The sequence below is a fragment of the Gorilla gorilla genome, chromosome 5 (assembly GCF_029281585.2).
Source record: "Gorilla gorilla gorilla isolate KB3781 chromosome 5, NHGRI_mGorGor1-v2.1_pri, whole genome shotgun sequence".
In the NCBI taxonomy this organism is placed as follows: Eukaryota; Metazoa; Chordata; class Mammalia; order Primates; family Hominidae; genus Gorilla; species Gorilla gorilla.
The window spans coordinates 38,911,819-38,936,938 of record NC_073229.2 but is presented as its reverse complement, the minus strand read 5'-3'; the positions used below and the strand labels follow the sequence as shown (position 1 = coordinate 38,936,938).

Genomic DNA, 25,120 nt, shown 5'->3' with positions numbered 1-25,120 from the left:
TTGTTAAATGAGCACCACACTGGAACCCACTGTTTATTAACAAAGAAATGATTGCGTAGAGCTCAAGAAGGGAGGCACATGGCAGGTTCTTGTCCTCTTCTCCTCATTCCTGCTAAGAAGTGAGGGGTGCTCCCAAGTGGATGTTTCACTGCAGGACTAGAAGCAGCACAGGCGGATTTTTGCATTCTAAATGTGAGCACCTCTTAGAAGCACATACCAGTTCCAGGAGAAATGTACTAACACTAAAAGCATACATATTTTATAATTTACCAACTAGGACATGACTGAATTTTAATTTGGGTTCCTTAAAAGACACACAAAACACAAACATTTTGAGTTAAATGTAAGAGCTGAAGAGGGGTATGGGTTTCGAGATGGAAAATATCCTATGGTAACTACACGGTACCTGGTTTTCCTGTACCTATGCAATCCAAATAAATTCTCAAAAACATAGGATTTGCTTAGTATACCAATTCCATTTATTGTTAAAGAAGTCACTTCACTTAGTAAAGACCAATGATGGCAGGTAGAAATAAAAACATTTAATCTGGGCTGGGTGGAGTGGCTCACGCCTATAATCCCAGCACTTTGGGAGGCTGAGGCAAGAAGACTGCTTGAGGCTAGGAGTTCCAGACAAGCCTGGGCAACATAGTGACATTCATCTCTACAAAAAATTAAAAAATTAGTTGGGCATGGTGGTATATGCCTGTAGTCCTGGCTATTAGGGAGGCTGAGGTAGGAGGACTGCTTGAGTCCAGGAGGTCGAGGCTGCAGTGAGCCAAGATAGTGCCATTGCACTCCAGCCAGGGTGACAGAGTGAGACCTTGACTCAAAACAAAAAACAAACAAAAAAAAACCCAATGGATCAAAAATGTGAGAAAATGGGCACAATTCGTTTTCAACAAATCCAGTTTTCCAGTTTCATATTTCACAGAATGTTGCCAGGAGTCCTTTAGCTGGCAGACTCTCCCCGTGCATTCCAAAAGCATTCAGGTTCCCAGAACAGGTTTCTATACACTTTTCAGGAACACATCTGCTGTGAAAAATACAATGTTTGTAGCACTGGGACTCCAAACAAAGCCTGAAGGGGAAGATGCGCTTAAAAATGTTTATTAAAGAGGCTGGGCGCAGTGGCTCACGCCTGTAATCCTAGCACTTTGGGAGGCCGAGGCGGGCGGATCACTTGAGGTCAGGAGTTCGAGACTAGCCTGGCCAACATGGTGAAACTCCGTCTCTACTAAAAACACAAAAAAATTGTCCGGGCTTGGTGGCATATGCCTGTAATCCCAGCTACTTGGGAGGCTGAGGCAGGAGAATCGTTTGAACCCAGGAGGCAGAGGTTGCAGTGACCTGAGATCGTGCCACTGCACCACTCCAGCCTGGGCGACAAGAGCGAAACTCCATCTGGAAAAAAAAAAAAAAAAAGAAAAAGTTTATTAAGGATAGAAAAATTCTTCCACATGAGGAAAAGATGGTCAGAGCCACTGTACAATTAGGTTCTGACTTAAAGATTGGAGATTGAAACAAACAGAAAAAATGCAACCGCTTGCATTTCTTGCTAAAAGTAAACCAAAAGCAGTTTAATTTGAAGGATGTGCTATGGTAGCCGTGATTACGTTTTAGGTCAAATAACCAATGGGCCCAACTCAATGTGAGACAGGGGGAGCCTCATTAAGAAGAGTGGCTGAGAAGGAGGCAGCATGACCAGTACAAATTATTGCCCTTGGAGAATGGAGGTGTCGCTTTCCTGTTCATTGAAGATTTTAATTAGAAATGTATTCTTCTTTACAGATGTTTCCATTAGTTGTATTCTAATTATAGACCTTGACAAAAAAAGCAAAAAGAAGACCCAGCAGAGCCAAGCCCACGGACATCCTCAGCGCACAGTCTTGATGTAGCCTTGGCATGGGCAGCACCATTCTGGAACTCGCTGAGTCACACTGAGATGCAGCAGAGGTGTGGGATCCTGAACTCAGCTGGTTCCCAAGCCCATTTCTGAAGTCCTATAAAGAGAGAAACGAGGAAAAAATTATTTTTAGATGCAGAGAAAGCCCTGTTGTGATATCAATCAAGTAATGGGTTCCAGAAGGCGCCGCCTTTTATGTACTCCTTCAACAGAGACACGTTTGAACACCCACCATGGGCCAGGTGGCCCCAAGGTAGGTATGAATGAGTCAGTTCCTTTCCTTGAAGGGCCAGGCCAAGTTCAAGACTCCAGACTACACATAAACTGTATGAGAAAGACAGGCCGTGTTTATAGAAAATCAAGGCAGAATTCATGAAGGGTAGAATCTGTGTAAAGTGGAGTCATACCACAGACATATTTAACTCTTAGAGAGATGCAACCACATCTTCTCAGCAATGGAAGAATGACAAAGAAACACCATGGGCCAGGTGTGGTGGCTCACGCCTGTAATCCCAGCACTTTGGGAGGCCAAGGCGGGCTGATCACTTGAGGTCAGAGGTTTGAGACCAGCCCAGCCTGGCCAACATGGTGAAACCCCATCTCCACTAAAAATATAAAAATTAGCTGGGTGTGGTGGCAGGTGCCGGTTGTCCCAGCTACTCTGGAGGCTGAGGCAGGAGAACTGCTGGAACCTGGAAGGCGAAGGCTACAGTGAGCCAAGATTGTGCTGCTGCACTCCAGCCTGGGCAACAGAGTGAGACCCTGTCTCAAAAACAAACAAACAAACCAACAACCATGGAAGCCACTTGATTCAGCAAACACATCCCTAGGACAAAGATTCCCAGCTGGTCTGCTGCCACAGGAGGGCTGCGCCAAGAGTGACCCACCCCATATAACCCCACACTCAGTCCCCTCAAAGTACCTTGTGTGCCATACAAATACTATCATTTTCTCTTCATGCCAGATAGAGAACAGGTTGGGAAACCCTGCTTGGGCAGAGCTGAGAAGCTGGGGACCTGACTGTGCTGCTTTTCTCAGTGGTTTCTGTTCACCGGCTTCTTAGCTGGTGTCCAGGGAAGCAGAGAGAGGAGCACCTGGCTATTCTCAGGGTGGCTCTAGTTTCGAAGCGCAATTTATGATATTTTCACCTTGTGTACCTGCTTCAGAATCTGTGCCTCCCCCAATAACATGGGACTCCCCTGTTGAAACCTGAATAACATTTTGAGAGATGGAAGGAGGGGTGTGGAAGGGGCAGATGAGAAATGCTGGATGGAAGGAAAAATGGTAGGGCGGAGGGGCAGCCCAGAGGCGGTGCAGGACAGGACAGGAAATCCACAGAAGCACAGAGTATCTTGGAACAACCATGGTACTTTTCTCAGTCTTCCCTTCCAAGCTCTCTAGCAACCTCCTGGTACCTCTTTGGCTTCTGTTTGGGAAGCTGCATCTCAGCATGCACAGGAGAGACACTGGAATGGTGCTTTGCAGAAGGTAACATGAACAGGAATGTGTGGGGTGGACTGAAGGGAGGCAGGAGAATGGGGTAGAAAACCCAGTGGTAAGTTGTAGCAACAGATGAAATGGGAGATAATGAGGACCTCTATCAGGATGACGGCAGAGGGAGCAACAGACTTTTGATGTAGAATCAATAGGATTTGAATTCAAAGGATTGGGTAATGCAAGACACAAAGAATAGGAATGGGGAAATGAAAACAACTTCTACAGCCCAGTTTCCACAGGCTCCTATTTATATGAGATTGGGAAGAATTCTTGCTCTGTCTGTAGAAGGCTAACAGCAGAATTAACACAGCTGTTAGCCACAAGGAAAAGTCTCTCAACCATAATGACAGTCGAAGCATTATTTACTGCTGCACTCCTCAGGTATCTGGGCCGATATCCTGCTGGTCTCCCTGCACTCTGAGTCCTCCATAAGGAGGCACACAGCTGGACAGAATGGGACCATCCTTCCCATGGCAGGGGGAGGCAAGAGCCAGAGCTCAGTGGTGCACCCAGACCTGTCCCCATCCCCAGGAGACAGCTCTCTTATAAGGGTGGCTTTTTGCATAATATTTTGGAGTGAGGTTTATGCTGAAGAAGAGCTTCCATTTCAATTTAAAATAGCCTCACGATCTCAAGGACAGCACTCACATATATGTGGGAACCTGGAGAAAGAATGCAGAGTCCTTCAGCTGAATTGACAGGAACTATGTGAGTTCCTCAAAAGCAGCGAGTCTGCCTAATTCATCTCTGAAATCTTGGAACCTAGCAGGCTGCAGTCACAGAGCAGGTACTCAGTTAAGTGTTTAGGAATGAATGAATGAATGACTGATCGAATGAATAATATGAGAGTGTGTATTCCAATGAGATGAGCAACCATCAAGAACATTCTCATCTATGTCTCTGGTGATCAATGTGTCCTGTGATACATTCAGGAAGCTATTCTACTTGAGTCACAAATTGTTGCCTCTAGCAATTAAACCATCACTTTATAAGTGTGGTTTTATAAGACCAGAATTAAGAGGTTGATTAATTTCTCCGAGGCCTGAGTTCTTTAACCTTTGCAAGTCATAGATGGCTTTGAGAAGACTATACAGATCCTTCCAGAAAAATATGGAAGCACATTTACATATCCACACAGCCTCGCTCACATTCTGTCTTCAGGAGGTTCACAGATACCTTCACCCAGGAGTGGAACCAGATTTTGTGGGTCCTGAAGCCTTCTCTTTAAGAAAAAATAATGAATACAAAATTAGGTACAGGGTCTTGGAAGGGGCCCCTCAAATTGAGAGACCCCGAAACTGGCTACACGAGCTTCAGGGAAAATCCACCCTTTTCCCTATCCCCAGTTCAGAATGCTTGACCTTGGTTCTGAACCTGTGCCATGATTAGTGGTGCCAGGCATGGTGTCAGGCTGACCTGGGGAAGGACTAGGTGAGTCTTAAAATCTTAAGCATTTAGTTAGGTTGATAACACGTTTTGTTTTTTGTTTCACGAAGCAGTGCAGGTACTGTGCCTTCTTGGCCTGGGTTAAAATAAAAGCAAAACTCTTTGACTTCCGATGACAATTTCAGAAAATTTCTTCTCCTTTCAACTCATCTGCCATAAAATTTTGTTCAAAATAAAGTTACCTATTAAACTACCTGAGAGGATTATTTGTGGTCATGTTAAGTTTAGTCATTCTTCCTCGGGCATCCTTTTTTCTCTCCACCCCTCAGATGTTTAACATATTTGAACATAACTGATTCATAAAAGGTATTTTGGTGCTGAGCTTTCCTCCTGTGCCTGCTGGACAAGTCTGCACCCTGCATCCTGCAGAGAAGCAGAAGCATGCATATGCAGCCACAAGATTTGCCACTCTCTTGAGGATCAAGGCGGGAGCGTGACCGCGGAGCAGGAGAGGGTAAATGCATCCTGTCTCTATTGCGCTGTGCCCTTTTATTATTTTCACCTTTTACCAAATCAAGATCTTGATAAAAGGATTTTGATGATACTATTTTTAAACATAATATTTTAAAAGTTTCTCAGATGACAGAGTAATAATCAGTAGCCAGCTAGCTTTGTACATTTCAATTGTCACTACCACCGAGATACTTAAGAAAAAGTAGTTTAGAAATATGGGAAATATGAGATCTTTCTCATAAAGTCCAAGATGCTCAAACATGTAAATGTACAACCATAGCAGTTGAAAGCAGGGATCATGAATAGAAAATAATATAATAAAAAGTGCTTATAGGCGAAGTGATTATAAACAGCGGATAGAAAAAAGTTGACACACACATGACAAGCGTAGTTCTAGAAAGTAAACAGAGGCTCAGACCTTCCCTAAACTTTTAAAACCTTATCAAGATTGTCAATTCCTGAAATTCAATACATATTTGCATCGCTCAAAGTATCATACACCAAATTCGAATAATGTTATTGCTTATTAAAACAAACTGGGGCTGGGTGCGGTGGCTCACGCCTATAATCCCAGCACTTTGGGAGGCCGAGGCGGATCACGAGGTCAGGAGATCGAGACCATCCTGGCTAACACGGTGAAACCCCGTCTCTATTAAAAATACAAAAAATGAGCCAAGCGTGGTGGCGGGAGCCTGTAGTCCCAGCTACTCGGGAGGCTGAGGCAGGAGAATGGTGTGAACCCAGGAGGCGAAGCTTGCAGTGAGCCGAGATCGCACCACTGCACTCCAGCCTGGGTGACAGAGTGAGTGAGACTCCATCTCAAAAACAAAACAAAACAAAACAAAAACAGCAACAACAAAAAAAACAAGCTGGAACATCAACTCAGCCAATTTTTAAGAACTCAAATTCTACTCAGAAATGCTTTTTTAAAAACAGAAATTTGAAACAAGGCAGGATATGACCTTTGCTTACGCAAAAGGCATTATCTGTTAAATGGAGTTATTTATCCTGTTATAATAGACTAAGGGGTGCACTAAAATTCCCATCGTGCATTCTGTGTTAACTTTGATTAACATGGGTTTGTCTTCCCTTGTAAATCTCACTACTCCCTTGATTAATTTCTAAATCTACTTACTTGCTAACTCTTAAAAATAATCTACTAATTTTCAAAAGTGTAGCTTATCAAATCCTATCAAAGTAATCAATCTGTTAAAGCAGAACCAAGTATGTATACCAAAATTTCAAAAAAAAAAAAAACTTTCATGTTCAGAAACTTTAGGGATCAGATTTCAATCAGTTAAAGATAAATACAGACAGTCGGGATGATAACAACAGTCTATCTCTATTTCCTTCGTCTCTAGCAGTTGTGCACGTATTGTTGGGGAAAGGAAAGAGATGCTTTTAACTTGAGCATGTTTCACGCCACAAGGCACAGATGGAACCGGTTCTAGGAGCAGTAAGTCCTCGAGCTCTGGGCTCTAATCCCAGCTCCATCTGAGGATTCTCAGGCAAATTTTATCCTCTTTTTGCCTCCATTTCCTCACCTGTAAAATGGAGATACTGCTAGTATTTGTGCATCATAGGGTTTTTATGAGGATTAAATTAGATATATATAGATTAAGTGTCCTGAACATTTAAATGTCAATTCAGATTAACTTATTCCACGGTATTTTGTGGTTCTAATGAAAAATGCAAACGTCCTCAGAAATTCTTTTTGTAAATTACAAAGTCATTATTTTATTTGCTTCTAAAATAGAATTGACCCGTGCTATTTTTGTTCCTTATGTATACCATTAAGAGGCACACACTATAATGAATGAGCATGGGTTTTGAATTGTGGCAGACCAAACTGAACGCAGGTTCAGACAGCCATGTGATCTTAGGCAGGTAGTGTAAACTCTCTAAGCCTGGCTATCCTTTCTGTGAAGGAGGAAAGCCATCTACCTTAGGATGCTATCAGAAGGAATAGAAGTAATGTGCCCACAGCCAGGCAGAGTGCCTGGAATACAGAAGGTTCACAATAAGGGCTGCTGTTACGGTGACATCACAGGAGTGTGGCTTGAAAAACAGAGAAGGCCAGAGCCTCCCACAGCACTTACTACCAACACTGAGATGACAATGTCTTGCCTTGCATATCCTCACAAGCACTAACCCATGAGGAAGAAGCTACGTCCATTGTGAAGTCGGCACCTCTTACTCCCTGGGCTCTGAGATGGTAAAGCCGGTGGAGTGCACCTTCTGGAAAAGCTCTGAACTAAAACCATCACCTGCCCCTGCCTCCTCTAGTTACTGCTTGCTCAGGCCTCAACTAAGACAGGACTTGCTTTAGGAAAACCTCTCTCAACCACTGCCCACCCCGTGTGGGCCTGCTCGTCTTGTCAGCCGGCCCTCCTCATGGCGCGTGTCAATGGTGGTGAGCACCCTGCTGGATCCTGGCTCCTGCATCACCCTAAGCATGCTCCTTCTGAGCATGGGTGGCCTTTCTCTCCAATGGATGCCCAGGACCTGGTACCTAGGAGGGGCCAGTGTTAGCTGAATGCATACTGCCATTGCTACCTGTTACTTACTACCATATATTCATATTTTATATAGGAGCAAATATCCCTTCCATATGAACTGCCATTTATCTATTCTTATATTTCTTATTAGACTGGCAAGTAAATGGGACAAGGAGTCATACATCACCAATAATACTACATAGTATAAATATGAAGTAGGGTTACTAGGGAAAAACCTTACCAGCAGAGAAACAGCATGTTATATGAGTTCTCTATTGCTACTTTAACAAAACACCACAAACCTAGGGTATGAAGCAATATGCATTTATTCTCTTTCAATTCTGGAGGTCAGAAGTTCTATGTCAAGGTGTTGGCTGGGCGGCATTCTTCTGGAGGCTCCAGGGAAGAATCTGATTCCTTGCCCTTTCCAGGTTCTACAATTTGCCTACATCTCTTGGCCTGTGGCCCTTTTTTTCCATTTTCAAAGCCAATAGCATAGGGTTACTATTATTATTATTATTTATGATTATTTTGAGAAAGAGTCTCATTCTGTCACCCAGGCTGGAGTACAGTGGTGTGATCTCGGCTCACTTCAACCTCCACCTCCTGGGTTTAGGCAATTCTCCTGTTTCAGCCTCCTGAGTAGCGCACGTCACCACGCCTGGCTAATTCTGGCATTTTTAGTAGAGATGGGGTTTCACCATATTGGTCAGGCTGGTCTCAAACTCTTGACCTCAGGTGATCATAGGGTTATTTTTATAAGGACCTTTGTGATTTACATTGAACCCACTTAGATAACCCAGAATAATCCTCTCATTTCAAAATCCTTATCTTAATCACATCTGCAAAGTTCCTTTTGCCATGTAAGGTAACATCGTTGGAGGTTCAGGTGATTAGGACATCTTTGGGTAGGGGACATGACTGTGCCTGCCACTCCTGACATATGTGAGCCCCCAAGCTTGCATCCCACCAGAAAGCGTACTCAGTTCAGGCAGAGCTAAACTAGCTGCCCAAGAGAACACACTCTGACAGAAGTGTGATGCTCTACACGTTTACAAGGAAAGAGGGATAGAGCACCTCTAGGAGACTGTGTGGCTGGCTGACCGTGAAGTTTCCTGGGGGAAGAGGACAGCAAACCTCCAAGGCTGAGCCTCTGCTAAGGCCTTTTCCTTCTGCTGAGCTAACAGACTTGCTGAGCTAGCTGCTTCCTAAGAAAATGGGGAGGAAACAGGCCTCCAGGGCCTTCAGATGTATCCTACTCACAGGTCTTTTGGCCCCAAGAGACAAGACACTGAAGGAAAGGGCACCCAAGAGATGATCAGTTAATGTTTTCTGAATTGGTATTTGCATTTCTACTTATTCCTTTGCCTCCTATAGTCATTTCTTCACCTAGTTACAAGTATTCTTTTCTTGGGGGCTGGATGGGCTTGGGCTTCCAATGGAAGGAAGTCATGTTGTTTAGAGGCCTTTCTTCCAAGTCCTCTTCCTTCTCATACAAAATATTGATAAGTTGTAATATGGTACCTGGCTGGAGAACCAGAAGCACAAGGATTCAGTGAGAAAGGCAGAGGATAGGCTCTATGTGAAAATACTAAGTAGAAGGAATATTTAGAGAACATTCACCATGTGCCCAGCAGGACGCTAAGTGCTCTCTAATCCTTCAAACTACTCAGTGAAGTAGCTAATAGGAGTTAACCCTCTCTTTAAGTCACTTGCCCAAATTTCTGATAGTATAAATGGTGAAGCAGATGAGTGGCCTGGCTTTACTCATACTAAGTACAGCCCCACAGCAACGCTTTTGAGATACATTGATAATTCCATATAAATGAGAACGAGCAAGGCACTGCATAGTTATTAAAATGACTATCAAGATCAACAGTCCCACCAAATAGATTTTATCCATTTTACTTGCCCCTGCACCTCACAGAGGTAATGGTGTTATTTTGAGTTTCCCTACAGAGGCCATTCCAGAAAAGTCAGCCGCAAGTTATGCAGAGACATTTCACGCTACCTGTCTTGCAGTTCTGAGCCATGTGGCGACTTTGTAATTGTGACCTGTAGATGGCACATCGCTGAGTATGCTCTGAACACACACATGCACACACACTTGATGCGCTCACATGAGAACACGTTGCAAAATGTGTTTTAATGAGGAACAGTTGGTCTGGTTCTGCTCAAATAAAAGATATCCCTGTAAGAGAGTTGCCACCTGTCTTCCCATCTTGCAGTGCAGCTTCCAAATGAGTTCTTCTGTCCCTGACACCTGCAGGTGTTACCAGGGCCCTGCAATCACATTCCACATGCCAGCTCCCTTCCTTGAATTGACAAGACAACCCTGTCCCTGGGCTTCATGTTATTACCAGATACCAGGACATACAGGGGATTAAGGGTGCCAAGCTATCTTTCTCCTTTATTCTTCTAGACATTCCCCAAATTGGGAGCTCTTTAATATCATATAAGTAGCTGTACCCAATTATCTCCAAACCAAAAATGCCAGCATTTTATCTTGAAGTCAGTTAAAACAATGTTGTATGCATAGTCCATCAGCATTATAGGTACACTGGAATGTAACAGGATCAACAAATTGAAGATGGAATTAATTGCTCCTTTCCATTTCTTTTGGAAGAACATTTCCATTATAAGACCTCTGTCACACAGTCACGCAATTAGAGCACAATACTGTCAGCCTTTCTGTTTCAATTCTGGGAATGAGAAATTCTACATCAGACATTATTCATGTGAAATTTTTCCCTTACCCCTTTCACCCCAAATGTGTAATTGCTATCAGGTCATTACAATTATGAACAAAAATTTTAAACTTGAACACACACATACACACACATGCACACTCTCTAATCTTAATATCACGGATGGGTTTTTATCTTATTTTGGTGATAGCAGAGTAAACACAAGGCTTTGCTAATAAGTCTGAACATAAATTATTAAACTATCTACTGTATGATCAAATGCATTTCAGATTATATTCTGAGTAATTCTGCCTTGACATCCACCAAAGGAACAGATCTGATGTGCCCCTGTGTGGTCTCAGTGATCCCTCTGTTTCAGAATGCCCAACCCGCAGACTTGAACGGTGCCAAGTGAAAGACAGAGATAATCATATCAAAAAACAAAGCTTGGCATCTGCCCATCACCTAATTATTACTCTCTGTAAGCCCGCATTTCATCTGACTCAAGAGATGTGAAAGCAACTCTTAAGCTCTGAACTTATTTTAATGGCTTCAAAACATTTCTTATGTGTAAATTTTTCTCATGGCTCAGAGGCACTGTTAGAGCTTGAAGTGCAATCTAACAGGGATGAAGAAAAAATTGTTTGATAGCTCAGATCTCAGGATAAATTAGAGTTTAGAACAGGCTTTTTTCCCCCCACCAAGCCTGAACATATGGGCTCTGCAGAAAACCTACTGAAACCAAATATGTGACCAATGCAAGGAAACAATCTTAAAACATACATTATGCAGTACAGTATACTATAGAAAAGAATCTTGAAATTGGCTGGGCATGGTGGCTCACACCTGTAATCCCAGCATTTTGGGAGGCCAAGGTGGGTGGATTGCTAGAGCCCAGGACTTCTACACTAACCTGGGCAACATGGCGAAACCCCCTCTCTACAAAAAAGACAAAACTAGCTGGGTATTGTGGCGTGTGCTTGTAGTCCCAGCTACTCAGGAGGCTAAGGTAGGAGGATCACTTGAGCCCAGGAGGTGGAGGCTGCAGTGAGCTGTGATGGCACCACTGCTCTCCAGCCTGGGTGACAGAGAAAGACCTTGTCTCCCTTCCATGAAAAAAATTCTGGTATTGAATACAAAATTATAAACTATCTCTATCACAATTACATTTTATTTTTATTTTTTGAGATAGAGTCTCGCTCTGTCACCTAGATTGGAGTGCAGTGGTGTGATCTTGGCTCACTGCAACCTCCGCCTCCTGGGTTCAAGTGACTCTCCTGCTTCAGCCTCCGGAGTAGCTGGGATTACAGGCATGTGCCACCATGCCCAGCTAATTTTTGTATTTTTAGTAGAAATGGGGTTTCACCATGTTGTCTGGGCTGGTCTTGAACTCCTGGCCTCAGGTGATCTACCCACCTCGGCCTCCCAAAGTGCTGGGATTACAGGTATGAGCCACCGTGCCTGGCCCACAATTATATTTTAATCTCCCCAGTATAAACTTCAGGAAGCACCTCCTAAGGTAAGCATCCCTAACAGGAACTGCTGCATCAGACCTTCATAAGAAGGAATGAGCAAAGGTGGCCCCTCAGGCTTTGTAATGCATTCTCGACACTCCAGCTATGGGCTTCTATCTGAATACCTTCATTTTTAGCTGTCTTAATCTTTGGCTTAGTAACAAATATTCATTCAAATGAGCTTATAATATTTTCCTAATTTTTGGCTTGTTACATTTACCAAAATAAGGGGAGAGTGTAGGACAGAAGAACCAGATCTAGAATTAATAACAGTATAGAAACCTTTGCCAACAGTGGTGCGCTGGCATTTGTTTATACATAACTTCTCCAATTCCACAAAGTAAGCCCTGCCAAGAAGGTATGCTATCAGAGATCTGGCATCTTAGCTGGAGATACATTCATCTTTACTGCTTCCTCATTGTTTAAATTTTTTTCTCCAAAGAGAGGTACGTAGAAAAGGTTCTCTTAGTAACTGCACATAAGGAAAACACAAGTTAGTTATTTACTGGGTCAAAGTTTGGAAATTTGGAAATTATTCTAGAACTTGTCATTTAAGTCTCTTCTGCTAACTGAATATCAGCCTAAGATATATGGACAAGTGCACATGTGCTCGCAAACACACACACACGGACGCACGAGCTCTAACATAAAAAAGGAACCAAGAGGCACACTTAGAACCATGAAGCCTGTAATCCCAGCATTCATGATAGCAGTAGAAACCTGAACTCATCTATTCCTCATTAGTGGCTGGAGATAAGCATCAGCATGAACGAAAGCTGCCCCACAGGTGTGGCAAAGTTGGAGAAATAAAAAGTGAATTGGGTCGAGATGCTTTACTGATGAAGAAGTCTTTTCAATAGTCTCTCACACCCGAAACCATTCTCATTCCATGCAGCGCACACAGGAAGCACTGAGCCAGGATGTTCACAAACATAACAACTGGGTGTAATAAACTTCATCTTTAAGTCATCAGTTCAACTCAAAATAATTGTTCCTAAGGGTTTCCTTCCAACTAGGTAACCATGAAAGTGTGTTGGCAGATGTTTGGTTTGTATTTTAAATGAAAAAGAAGCCATGTGTGATGTTAGCTGTTATTACAATACAACCCTCTCATCCTGTTCTTAGTATCATTTTCAGTGACACTGGAAATACGGTTTTAGCATCACTGAGCTCTATAAACTGCATAAAATGAACAAAGGAGATGGCAGGGGCTTTTCTCTATCTCAAAGAATCTCATAAATGAGAAGCTAATATGTAAAATGTTTCCTACATATCACCATGATAGTTTTGCAGCTTGGAAAATGCAGATCAACTAGTCAGGAAAAATTACATGGTTTATACAATTGGTCCTCCATATTTGTGGGTTCCACACCCATAAGTTCAACTGACCGCAAATAGAAAACACTCAGGGGGGAAAAATTCCACAAAATTCCAAAAAGCAAAACTTGAATTTGTCACACACTGAATACTATGTTGAATCCATGAATCTGAAGAGATGTATAGGGACTGTATTAGATATCAAAAGTCATCTAGAGATAATACATGGGAAAATGTGGGTAGTTTATATGTAAAACTATGTCATTTTATATAAGGAATTTGAACATCCATGAATTTTGGTATCCATGGGGGGTCCTGGAACCAATCCCCCACAGATACCAAGAGATGACTGTACTTACTATAATTACACTAAACTGAACCCAACCATCTGAAGAAAGATCACATCTCTACATATTTTCCTATCACTCCCAAAGTTCTATTATGCTTTCTTCCAAAAATCTGTTCCAAGACATGCCCATTCTCCCTTTCTATTTTGAATATAGATAGTTTTTTAAAAGTAAAAAATAATGATCCTATGGAGAGGCACTTAAAATTAGATTAATATTAAAAAACTTACTTATGTTACTATAAAAGTACGGTAGGCAGCCCTGAAGATGATCCCCAGTGAGCCTCGCCTCCTGGTATTCACAGCCATATGTAATCCCTTCCCCTTGGCTATGATCTGAATGTACTCACTTGCTTCTAATGCTCAACATAAATGACGGATGCCACTTCCAAAATTAGGTTACAAAGTACTGTAGCTTCCATCTCTCTCTCTCTCTGCTTGCTTGCTTGCTCTGAGGGAAGCCAGCTGCCATGCTGTGAGCCGCACTATGCAGAAGTCCACAGGAGAAGGAATGGAGGGAGGCCTCTGACCAATAGCCAGCCAAGGACTAAGACCTTAAAGCAACAACCCATGAGAAACTGAATCCTACCATCACCATATAAGTGAGCTTAGAAGCAGATCCTCCCCAGTTGGGCCTTCAGTTAACGCCACATCCCCGGCTGCCAGCCTGACTGCAGCTGAAGAAGCAGTACTGTGCCACGGGCACCCAGAGAAGCTGCACCTAGATTTCCGACCCACAGAAACTGTGAGGTAATAAATGTTTGTTGTTTTAAGTTTCTAAGTTTTGAAGTAATTTGTTACACAGCAACAGATAACTAATACAAAAAGTTGCCAAGTAGAGGGCTGGATACCAATTCACACATACTTGGAAATCTGATTCATAACAGAGGCATTGAAGACCAATAGGAAAGACAGACTTTCAATAAAGTTTTCTGGAACAGTTGCTTATACACAGATAAAACAATGAAATTTAACCCCTACCTACCATGTTTAAAAATCAGTTTCAGGTATATTAAATATTTACCTGGCTAAGGAAAAACTAGAAAAACTTTAGGACAATATGGGAGGAAAACCTTTCTAACCACGAGGTAGGGAGGACATACTTCTTAAACAAATCACAATAATATACAAAGTTCTAAACAAAAGAACAAAACTTCTAACCACAGAGGTTAACAAGCTGCAAACTGGGAAGAGACACTTGCTTCACATATAATTGACTCTAGACTACATAAAGAAATCTCAGCTGGGCACAGTGCCTCTTGCCTGTGGTCCCAGTACTTTGGGAGGCCAAAGTAGGAGAACTTCTGGAGGCGAGGAGTTTGAGACCAACCTGGGCAACATAGCGAGTTCCCATCTCTGCAAAAATAGCCAGATGTGGTGGCTCACGCCTGTAATCCCAGCACTTTGGGAGGCTGAGGTGGGTGGATCACTTGAGGTCAGGAGTTCGAGACCAGCGTGGCCAACATGGCAAAACCCTGTCTCTACTAAAAATATAAAAATTAGCCAGGCGTGCTAGTGCACGCCTGTAATCCCAGCTACTTGGGAGGCGGAGGCAGGAGAATTGCTTGAACCTGGGAGGCAGAGGTTGCAGTGAGCCGAGATCGTGTCATTGCACTCCAGCCTGGGGGACAGAGTGATACTCTATCTTAAAAAATAAATAAATAAAAATAAATAAATAAAAAATAAAACCTAGCTGGGTATGGTGGTGCATGCCTATAGTCCCAGCTACTTGGGAGGCTGAGGTGGGAGGATCACCTAAGGCCAGGATTTCAAGGCTGCAGTGAGCTAATGATCACACCACTGCACTCCAGCCTGGGCAACAGTGCAAGGCCCTGACTCAAAAGAAAAAAAGAAAAAGAAATCCTAAACATCAATGAAAAAGTATCATCCAATAGAAGAAAATGGGCAAAACACTTTTTATACAGACTCTTTGCTGAAGAGAAAATCTGAATATATATATGTGTGTGTATATATATATAAAACCAATAAATATATTTTTAAAAAATGCTCAACCTCATTTGTAATTAGAGAAATACAAGTTAAAAATACAAAAATACTAGCTTACATATACCAGGTTGGAAAAAGTAAAAAAACGAACAATATCAAGTATGGGTGAGAATGTGGAGGATCCAGAACACTATGACACTGCTGCTGGTAATGGCAGAAATTAACATAGCCACTTTGGGAGATAGGAGGGCATTACCTGGTAAGGTGGGAGCTGTACACTCTGGCCAACCCAGCAATGCCACTCCTAGGTATGGCACCCAGACTAGAGAAATGATTGCAGATAAGGGGCCACACCAAGTCCTCATCACAGCTGATGTGATGTAAGTTAGAAGCTCTAGCAAGATTTGGGCTGGAGATGAGGGTTGGGGAACGGTTGGTCAAAGGAAGAAAAAGTGGTCCAGGATGGGGGTTCAAGACCTGTGGGTGGGCTTCCTGCAAACATTAACTCTCCAAGCAGTTCCCTAAGAATCTCTTTCTTTTCTTAGATGGGCCCCAGTCGCTAACCTCCCTCTTCTCCATTAGTACGTTTCCTTTACCGCCTCTCAATGCCTTAGGTGTTCCCCCCCCATCCACCACACCTTTCTTAAAATGATTGGTCAATGTGGAAAATAGATGGGACATAAATAGCCACTTGGTTGCTAATACACACTTATTATTATTTTTTTTCTGGAGACGGGATCTTTCTCTGTGGTCCAGGCTATAGTTTAGTGGTGCAATTATAGCTCACTTGCAGCCTTGAACTCCTTGGCTCAAGTGATCCTCCCACTTTGGCCTCCCAAAATGCTGGGAATACAGGAGTGAGCCACTATGCCCAGCCTGCCAATATACACCTTCTCATTTTTTACATGGATTCTATAGGATAAAATCAGTCTGATAAGTTCCCAATTAGTTTCCAATTGCTGCGGTAACAAATTACCATAAACTGCATGGCTTAAAACAATACAAATTTACCATTTTTTAGTTCTGGAACTCAGAAGTCAGATGGGTCTCAATGGACTGAAATCAAGTGTGGTGCGGACTCCTTCTAGGGCTGTAGGGGAGAATCCATTGCCTTGCCTTTCTAGCTTGCATCCCTAGGCTCACAGCCCGCTTCTATCTTTGAAGTCAGCATTCCTATCACTCTGACCTCTGATTCTCCTGCCTTTCTCTTTTGTTTTTAAGGACCATTGTGATTACACTGGGCCCATCTGGATAATCAAGTATACCCTCCTTATGTTAAGGGCAGCTGATGAGCAAATTCAATTCCATATGCAACCCTAATTCTCTCTGTCATGTAATGTAACATAGTCACAGGTTCTAGGGATTAGGACATGATCACCTTTGGGGGGTGAAGTGGGGGGCATTATTCTGCCTACCACAGGTCCCCAGGGTGATACTGTTGAGTTGCTGGGTACAACTGTACCTCAGAGAAAAACACCGGATATCTAGAGCACTTGACATTTCCTCATAGAAAAGACTATGACAAGGTCCCTTAGCTTCCATTGACGTTTAGATTTCAGATTCTTTTTACCAGATCCAACCCTTCCAGCTCTACAACTCACTACCTAAAAACAAGACACTGAGTTGTAGAGCTGAAAGGGTTAGATCTCAGGCTGAAACTGAATGTGATTTCTTCTGGGGACATAGAAAAGAAGGAGGAAAGTTGCGCAGATCACAGGCAAAAACACCAAGATTTCATAGGGTGTGGTAGACTGAATACATTAATATTCCCAATTCCTTATACCTCCTTGTATCTGTATCTTCTTGTCACATAACTCTGTAGTGTGTCCCTGGTCTTGGCCATGTGATTTACTTGGCCAACAGGATGCTATCAAACATCATGCATGCAGAGGCTTGAAAAGCACTTGTGCATGTCTGTTTGCTATTCCTCTGCCTTTACCATGGGAACATGCTCAGGTCAGCCAGTTGAAGGATGAGGCATGTGGAGCAGGGCTGATTCACCCACGGAGTCCCAGTTGAGGCCATCTAGATCCACCAAATGTCTGCTGAACGTCCATACATTTTAGGAAGCCCCACCAAGCTTAGAAGAGCTGCTGAGCTACCCTACAGTGCACTGCAGATGTGTGAGTGAGCCAGGCTGAGATCAGCTGAGCCCCACTGCAGTTCTGTGGTTGGTTGTCATAGGGCATTTATCATGGCAAAAGATAACCCATATCTAGGATAACCAGCTTTTTGGTCTTGCAGTCCTTTTCAGTAAGGGGTATACATATATCTCCGGAACAAATTCATTCATTCATTCATTCATTCATTCATTCATTCATTCATCCAACAGACGTTTACTGAGCATTTGCTCCCTGCCAGGCCCTATCCTAGTCATTAAGGACACAAAGGTGAATGAAGCAAAGTCTCAGCATTCATGGGGCTTCAATTTTGGTAACTAGAGGCAAAAGAAACATGTAAATATTTAATATGTCTGGTGATAAAATGTGCCATGGAGAAAATAGAGTAGAGTAAGAATAGGAAGTACTAGATTGTGTTGGATGGTGAGGGCTTGGGGTTTTATAGACGACTGCCCAGGGTGACCTCACTGATAAGCTGGTGCTTCAGCAGAGACCTGAATGAAGTATGTACCAGGGACATCTAAGAGATGGGCATTCCAAGCAGAGGGACCAGCAGTTGGAAAGGCCCTCCTGAGGGAGCAGACCTCGTGTGTTCATGTTCAAGGAGCAGCATGGAGGCCAGTGTTCTCGAGGGGAGAGAGGTCAAGGCATGGGACCTTGATCCTTGAGGCTGTTGTAGGGTCTCTGGCTTTCATTCTGAACATGCTGGGAAACCTTAGATGATTTTTATAAAAATGTTTATATGGTATGTATATATATATATATATATATATATATATATATATATATAATAACATTTGAACAATTTTTAAGTACACAATTTAGTGGCATTAATTATATTTATCATGTTGTGCAACCATTACCACTATTTCCAAAACGTTATCACCCCAAGCAGAAACTCTGTAACCCTTAAGGAACTCCTCCACCCCCAGCCCCTGGTAAGCTTTAACCTAGTTTGTCTCTATGAATTTGCCTATTCTCAATATTTCACATAAGTGGAATTATGTAATATTTGCCCTTTCTGGTGTGGCTTATTTTGCTTCACATCATGTTTCCAGATTTGCCTATGCTGTAGCATGTGTCAGAACTTCATGTCTTTCTATGGCTGAATAAAATTCCATTCTACTACATACCACATTTTGTTTGTCCATTCATCTGTTGATAGATACTTTGGTTATTTCCACCTTTGGGTTATTTATGAATAATGCTGGTATGAATATTGGGATATAAGTATCTGAGTCCCTGGTTTCCCTTCTGTTGGCTATATATGGAATTTCTGAGTCATATGGAGCACTAGATGGTTTTGAGGAGGAGAGAGACACAATCTGATTTATATTCAGGGTAGAAACAGGGAGACTGGTTAGGCAGATTGTTTTATTTTCAGATAATATAGTACACGGCAGGGAAAATCACTTCCCACAAGAATATTTAAGAGAAGAAGACCTGTAGTGAATGCCACTATCTTACACCATAGATGCTTTGTGATTGTTCAGAGGAACTGTGCTCACATGAAGGATAACAAAAGAAACAGCTACTCAAAGTCAGTGAAAAGGGGGAACTGAAAAACAGAAAGAATTTATTTCAGGCAGCTATCCTTTACAAATGCTATTGCTGCTTATAAAGACTGTATGTTTAAAAAGACCAACGACCAATTCCTCGTCTCATGGCATACAGGTGATTAGGGCAAAACATCATCCATGTTCACGAACGAGATATTATTAGTATCTTGACCAACCAGGCCCCAAGTAAATCTTCACTATCACCATGCCCCCCACTCCACATCACATATTCACTGATCACTTCTACGTGTCAGGCAGCGTTCAGGGCTTCCCAAGCTTTATCTCACTTCGACATCAAAACCATCCTATCAAATGGACTCTATTCCTCCCAATTTATAGATGAGGAAAGACACCTAGAGAGGGTAAGTGACTAATGATCACAAATAGTAAGGAACAGAGCCAAAATGCCAAACCCACAGTCTGACCTGATGTGCGTAAGGGCCACTCTATTTCTTCAAAACGGATATTTTCAAGGAGGAAGCTCTGGGAGCCAGGGGCCTGTGGAAGGGAAAATGCTGATCTTGATAAAGTCAGCTGATGGTTCTTTGCCTTTATTGCCTTTTGAATTTCCTTCTCAGGGGTTGGCAAATTTGCAAGGTGCTACATCTTAATTTTTTAGGTTGGCTTCCTATCAGAAAACTGCCCTAGATACCTGATTTGATATATGGATTGAAAATTTCTGTTTCTCAATAATTTTATAGAATTGCATTCAGGAGAGAGAGGGACAGGAGAAAATTTGTTTCCCCAAAGCCCTTTAAATTTAAAACACTGCTTGCATGCATATAAGCAATCTGCGCTTGTACCCCCTAAATACATAAAAATTTAAAAATGAAAAAAATTTTAAACATTATAAACTATGTTAGAAAACAAACACACTCTATTTCTTTGAACATATTCTATTTTATTTATTTAAAAATAATGTTCTATTATTTTAGGTACATTGCAACATCCATACTCTGAGTCTCATAGGAGAAATAGGCTGTCACTTTCATCATTAGAAAGTGAGAAGGGAAACTAGGAAACTACAATTTATGGTTAGAAGCAACTCTGCTCTAAAGTACTCATCCTCATAGTTCCCATGAAAAGAATTTCCATTTGCAAGATTACTATCAGTTTAAAAAGGGGCTTTTGCAATCTGCTTATCAAGATGTCAAATGACTTCAAAGAGTAGGTTGAGTGGCTTGACTGTGATTTTTTTTTAACCATTGAAGAATATATTAATGTCCTCATCAGCTGGAGTAACAGAGGATTTCAACCTATCATGTAGGTTCCCTGTCTCTGGTGGAGAACCCATCCATTCCACCCTGCATATCGCCGAGAGCCAAGTTCATTCAATAACCATGAATCAGGCACTGCACTGGGGCCTGGAGCCAGTCATGGGCAGACCAGTCAGGCGGGGCCTGCTTTCACGGGCTTTCCCTCATATAGAAACTTTCACTATACTATGCTCATGCCCAAAAACTTTCCCACACGTAGCCAGGCACGGAGGCTCACACCTGTAATCCCAGCACTCTAAGAGGCTGAGGCTGGAGCATTGCTTGAGCCCAGGTGTTTGAGACCAGCCTGGGTAACATAATGAGACCTCATCTCTACAAAAAATTAAAAAAAAATTAGCCAGGCACAGTGGCGCATGTCTGTAGTCCCAGCTACTTGGAAGGCTGAGGTGGGAGGATCACTTGAGCCCAGGAAGTAGAGACTACAAGTGAGCCAAGATTGCACCACTGCACTCCAGAGCCTGGGTGACAGAATGAGATTCTGTCTCAAAAACAAAGCAAAGCAAAATATTCCCACATGCATGATAGAAACTTCTAGTATTCACCCATATCTTCTCCTTATTAAAACAAAAGTAGGTATTTTCTAGACTCTTATAGTTAGACAGGGCCATGTGGATAGTTCTGGCCAATGAATATGAATACAAATACCATGTGCCACTCCTGTGCTGAGGCAGTAAAAAGCCTGGTTCACCAGCAATCGTCTTTCCTTATCATGGAGACATGCAGTCAACTTGGGTCCCTGAGTGACTGTGTGGAGCAGACAACTACCTGACTCTAAACTACAAACTAAATGGTACATCTTAGATGCTCAGTGTGAGCAGGAAATAAACCTCTGTTATGTTAGCCCTGAGATTTCAGGGTTAATTTGTTACCGAAGCACAGCCTAACCTGTCTTGGACGAATATATGTGCTTGTCTAATGTCTTAGGTATAAATCCTATTTGACTTCAAAACCCAGAGGTCCCAGTCTTTATACTAAAGGTGATTTCTCTGTGCCTTCCAACTGCCCACAACTTCTTAGTCTGTGCATTCTGTCACTTTGCGTTGGTTCCTTTCACAGTGAGAAAAATTTCCTTCTTTACTTGCCTGATTAAGTTCTTCTCACCTTCAAAGTCCCATTCTAATCCTACCATATCCATGAAACTCTCTGTAGTAGAAGTTGTCTGAAAACCCTCTCCACATTGACAGTTCCCCATGACTACAGATGCCAAAAATGATTTTCCAACCTCCTTTGTCCCCAGGGTGTAAATGTGAGACTTGGGTTCCATAATCAGATGTGATATATGTGAGACATTGATTGGGAAGCTTCATGAGGAAGCAGATGGGGCATGGGGCCTCTGCCTTGCTGGGGCAGGTGGAGCAGAGGCGACACCTCTTACCAGAAGCTCCTGTGTGGTTCTGGGTGTTGTTGCTGGAAAACTCAGCAAAGATTCTGGTCCCTGGCCCTTCTAACAATTCTGTGGGCCATCTAGCATCCTTTCATACATTCCTTCCTGTTTAACTAAACTGCTCTCTGTTGTCTGCAAAGAATCCTGACCCATACATTTCCTGATACCTCAAGTCATCAGAGATCTCCTATCTTCCAACTTCTTATGATCTAACGCCAACCAATTTAACATTTGACATATTATAGATTTTGTTTCATATGTACATACTGTCTTAGTTCGTTTCGGTGACTGTAACAAAATGCCATAAACTGGGTAGCTTTTAAACAACAGATATTTATTTCTCACTGTTTTAGAAGCTGGGAAATCTAAGATCAAGGTGCCAGCAGATTTGGTGTCTGGTGGGGGCCAGATTTCTAGTTTATAGACAGAGTCTTCTTGCTGTGTCCTCACACAATGGAAGGGTCAAGGCAGCTCTCTGGAGCCTTCATAAGTATGGTATAAAGGTACTAATCCTCATCATGAAGGCTCCGCCCTCATGACCTAACCACCTCCCAAAGGCTCCAGCTCCTAACACCATCACATGAGTGATTAGGTTTCAACACTGAACGTTGGGAAGACACCAACATTCAGACCACAGCAGCACATATCTTCTCTTCCCAACTAGACTTTATCTCCTTGAGGGCAGGATGGTATCTCCGACTTCTGTATCCCAAGCAGTGCTTGACACAGCGCTGGCTCAACTTTTGGAATTTATAGGATGACCATATAATTTATCATCCAAACTAGAATACTTTGAGGAGTGGAATAAGGGCACATTATTAATACTATTACAACACGTATAAACCAGGACTGATGCAGACAGTCCTGACACAGACAGATATTATCAAGGCACAATTAGTTCTTTGATGCATACAGTGTCATACTCGTCATTGATAATTGTTGACTGAGTAAAAAGGTAAAGACATATGAAGGGGAAATAGTGCAGTGAAAATGTGAGTGTGGAAGAGTGGTTCCCAACACCTGGGTTCAAATCATCACAGGAAATCATGGTCTTCTGGAACTTCCCTAGTCCCATCCTGCAGGGATAGGTGGTTGGGCTTAGATGACCTTTCAGGTTCCGCTGCTGCTGAAATATATCTTTGGTTCTCCTAAGAAGGCTTTTTTCCCATTCAATGCTTTCATGATAAAGAATCCCTTTTGCTCTTAAGGGATTCCTTTTAGATTTGGGAAAATTATCCATAAAATTTGAACCACAGGAGTAATTATGTCGCACAGGTGAGCTAGCATACCTATATAAGACCACTTCCCTCACACCAATCCCTCCCTACCAGGGTCACAATTGATTAGCAGTATTACCAGAGGAACAGCCAAGACCAAAAACTTCTCAAAGACCAAGCCCATATTCATTATTTCCATCTCTAAGATTTCATTCAGTTCCTCGATAATAAACATTGAAACATATTATAAGAGGCCAGGTGCTACCTGCATGCTGCATATGTGAGTAATTCAGGCTCGGGGGCCTGGTTCTTTTCCTTAGCGCTTAGCTAGGGAAGTCGGTCCACGTCTTTGTCCCAGGCTCACTGCTCCTTCTGCCTCCTATCTTGAACGTGGACAAAGGATGGAGAGGTGGGGAAAATGCCTGCTCAGTCCCATCCTATGATGCCTCTATGTGGGTGTGTACAGCTGTGTAAAGAACTTCATCGTGTTCTAGCTGCCCTAGGCCAGGCTAGAATAATAAACTGAAGTAATACGAGTAAAGAGCCTCAATACCAAGCACATAGTAGTGGTTCACTAAATGGTAGCTATTATTATTATCAAGGCACAATTAGTTCCCTGATGCATGCAATTTCCCTCACGATGCTCCAGCTACAACCCTCAGGAGGAAGAGAATTATCATCAGTGATTGCACAATTAGTGATGCAAGTGAAATGAAAGCTAATTGTTTAGCATCAGCTTGCTCTGATGATACTTTGGATGGTACTCAAATTGGTACACGGAAGGTATTGTAAACACACTAAACACAGTTTGAAGTGACAGTCATACTAATTCAGCTGCAATGGTCAATAAAATATAGCTCAGCAGCATAGAATAAAAGCTATGTATCTACACTGTGAAACTCAAATACGTCCTAACCAGTCTGTAAAAGAAACTAACGAGATACAAAATGAAAGAAAAATGCATAAAATATTAAATGTACTATGGTTTTAATTGTTTGTGACATGAACTTAGCAGCGATGAAGAATTTAGTCTCACATAAAGTTTAATAAGAAAAAAAAAGGAACAGAAAAAACTGCTTGGGAGCCAGTGTCTTGGGGGTGGAAGGAAAAATAGGAAGAAACACGCCCTCATTTGCTTCTAGCATGGTTAGCTGATCTGTCTGAAATTAGACCCACTTTCAAGTGTTTTAACTTAATTATTAAGCCATTTCTTAACCTCATGAATGTAGTTTTCGTGTGCTTTCAAATCTGGCCTTGAACTAATAGACCCTTTCACTTCAGTGGTTCTGGAAATGAATGTCAGATGGAGAGGAAAACATTTTAACTGTGTTTTTCCAAGGGTCAAAGCTCTGAAAATATAGTATAGTTTGTACATAAAACTCAGTACACCTGAATATCCTGCTGGCTTTTGTCTGGTAATGAAGCAAACCATGCCACCCTTTAAAACTTCTGCTTCCTTTCCAAGCGCGGTCAGCTGTGTCGGTGCCGAGCTATCTAACTGCTCAAGTGAATCCATTCTCAGGATCAAAGTCTCAATAGATGAGAAACAGGTGGCACTAAGGCACCCTGGGGCAGCCTTCTCTTAACTTGTAAGAAAGAGAATGGTAAGTCCAGGCCTCCATTCTAGAATATTCTCTTTAAAAAAAAAAAAGACATAAAGAGTAAGAGGAAGAAATGTCTGTCAGTAAGAATGGCCAATGCTGTAGTAGTATTATTGGAATCTCCTTCTGTTAATTTGTCATTCTCATGGAGGAATCTCAGCAGTTGGTCTGGTTTCATCTGCCATTGTCAGAAATCTACGGCTGATGAATACAACATTTGAAATGATAAGATATTGGGCAACTTTTACTTCACAAGTTAAAGTAAAATAATGCCTTGGCATGCACCACAAATTAATAATGAAAACAGTAGTCAATATTTATTGACTGCTAAGCCATTTCCATGTATATCCT

The 25,120-nt window shown here is 42.2% G+C and overlaps 1 protein-coding gene across 1 annotated transcript in view; it reads right to left on the bottom strand.

Annotated features, from left to right (window-relative positions):
* Nucleotides 1–456: 456 nt before the first annotated feature.
* The window catches only part of CDKAL1 (CDKAL1 threonylcarbamoyladenosine tRNA methylthiotransferase), a 695,935-nt gene continuing 671,271 nt past the window's right edge, over nt 457–25,120 (bottom strand). The window contains exon 16 of the mRNA XM_019030135.2: nt 457–2,003. Coding sequence (XP_018885680.1) covers nt 1,812–2,003 — 192 coding nt within the window. The 3' untranslated portion in view covers nt 457–1,811. The remainder of the gene's footprint in view (nt 2,004–25,120) is intronic.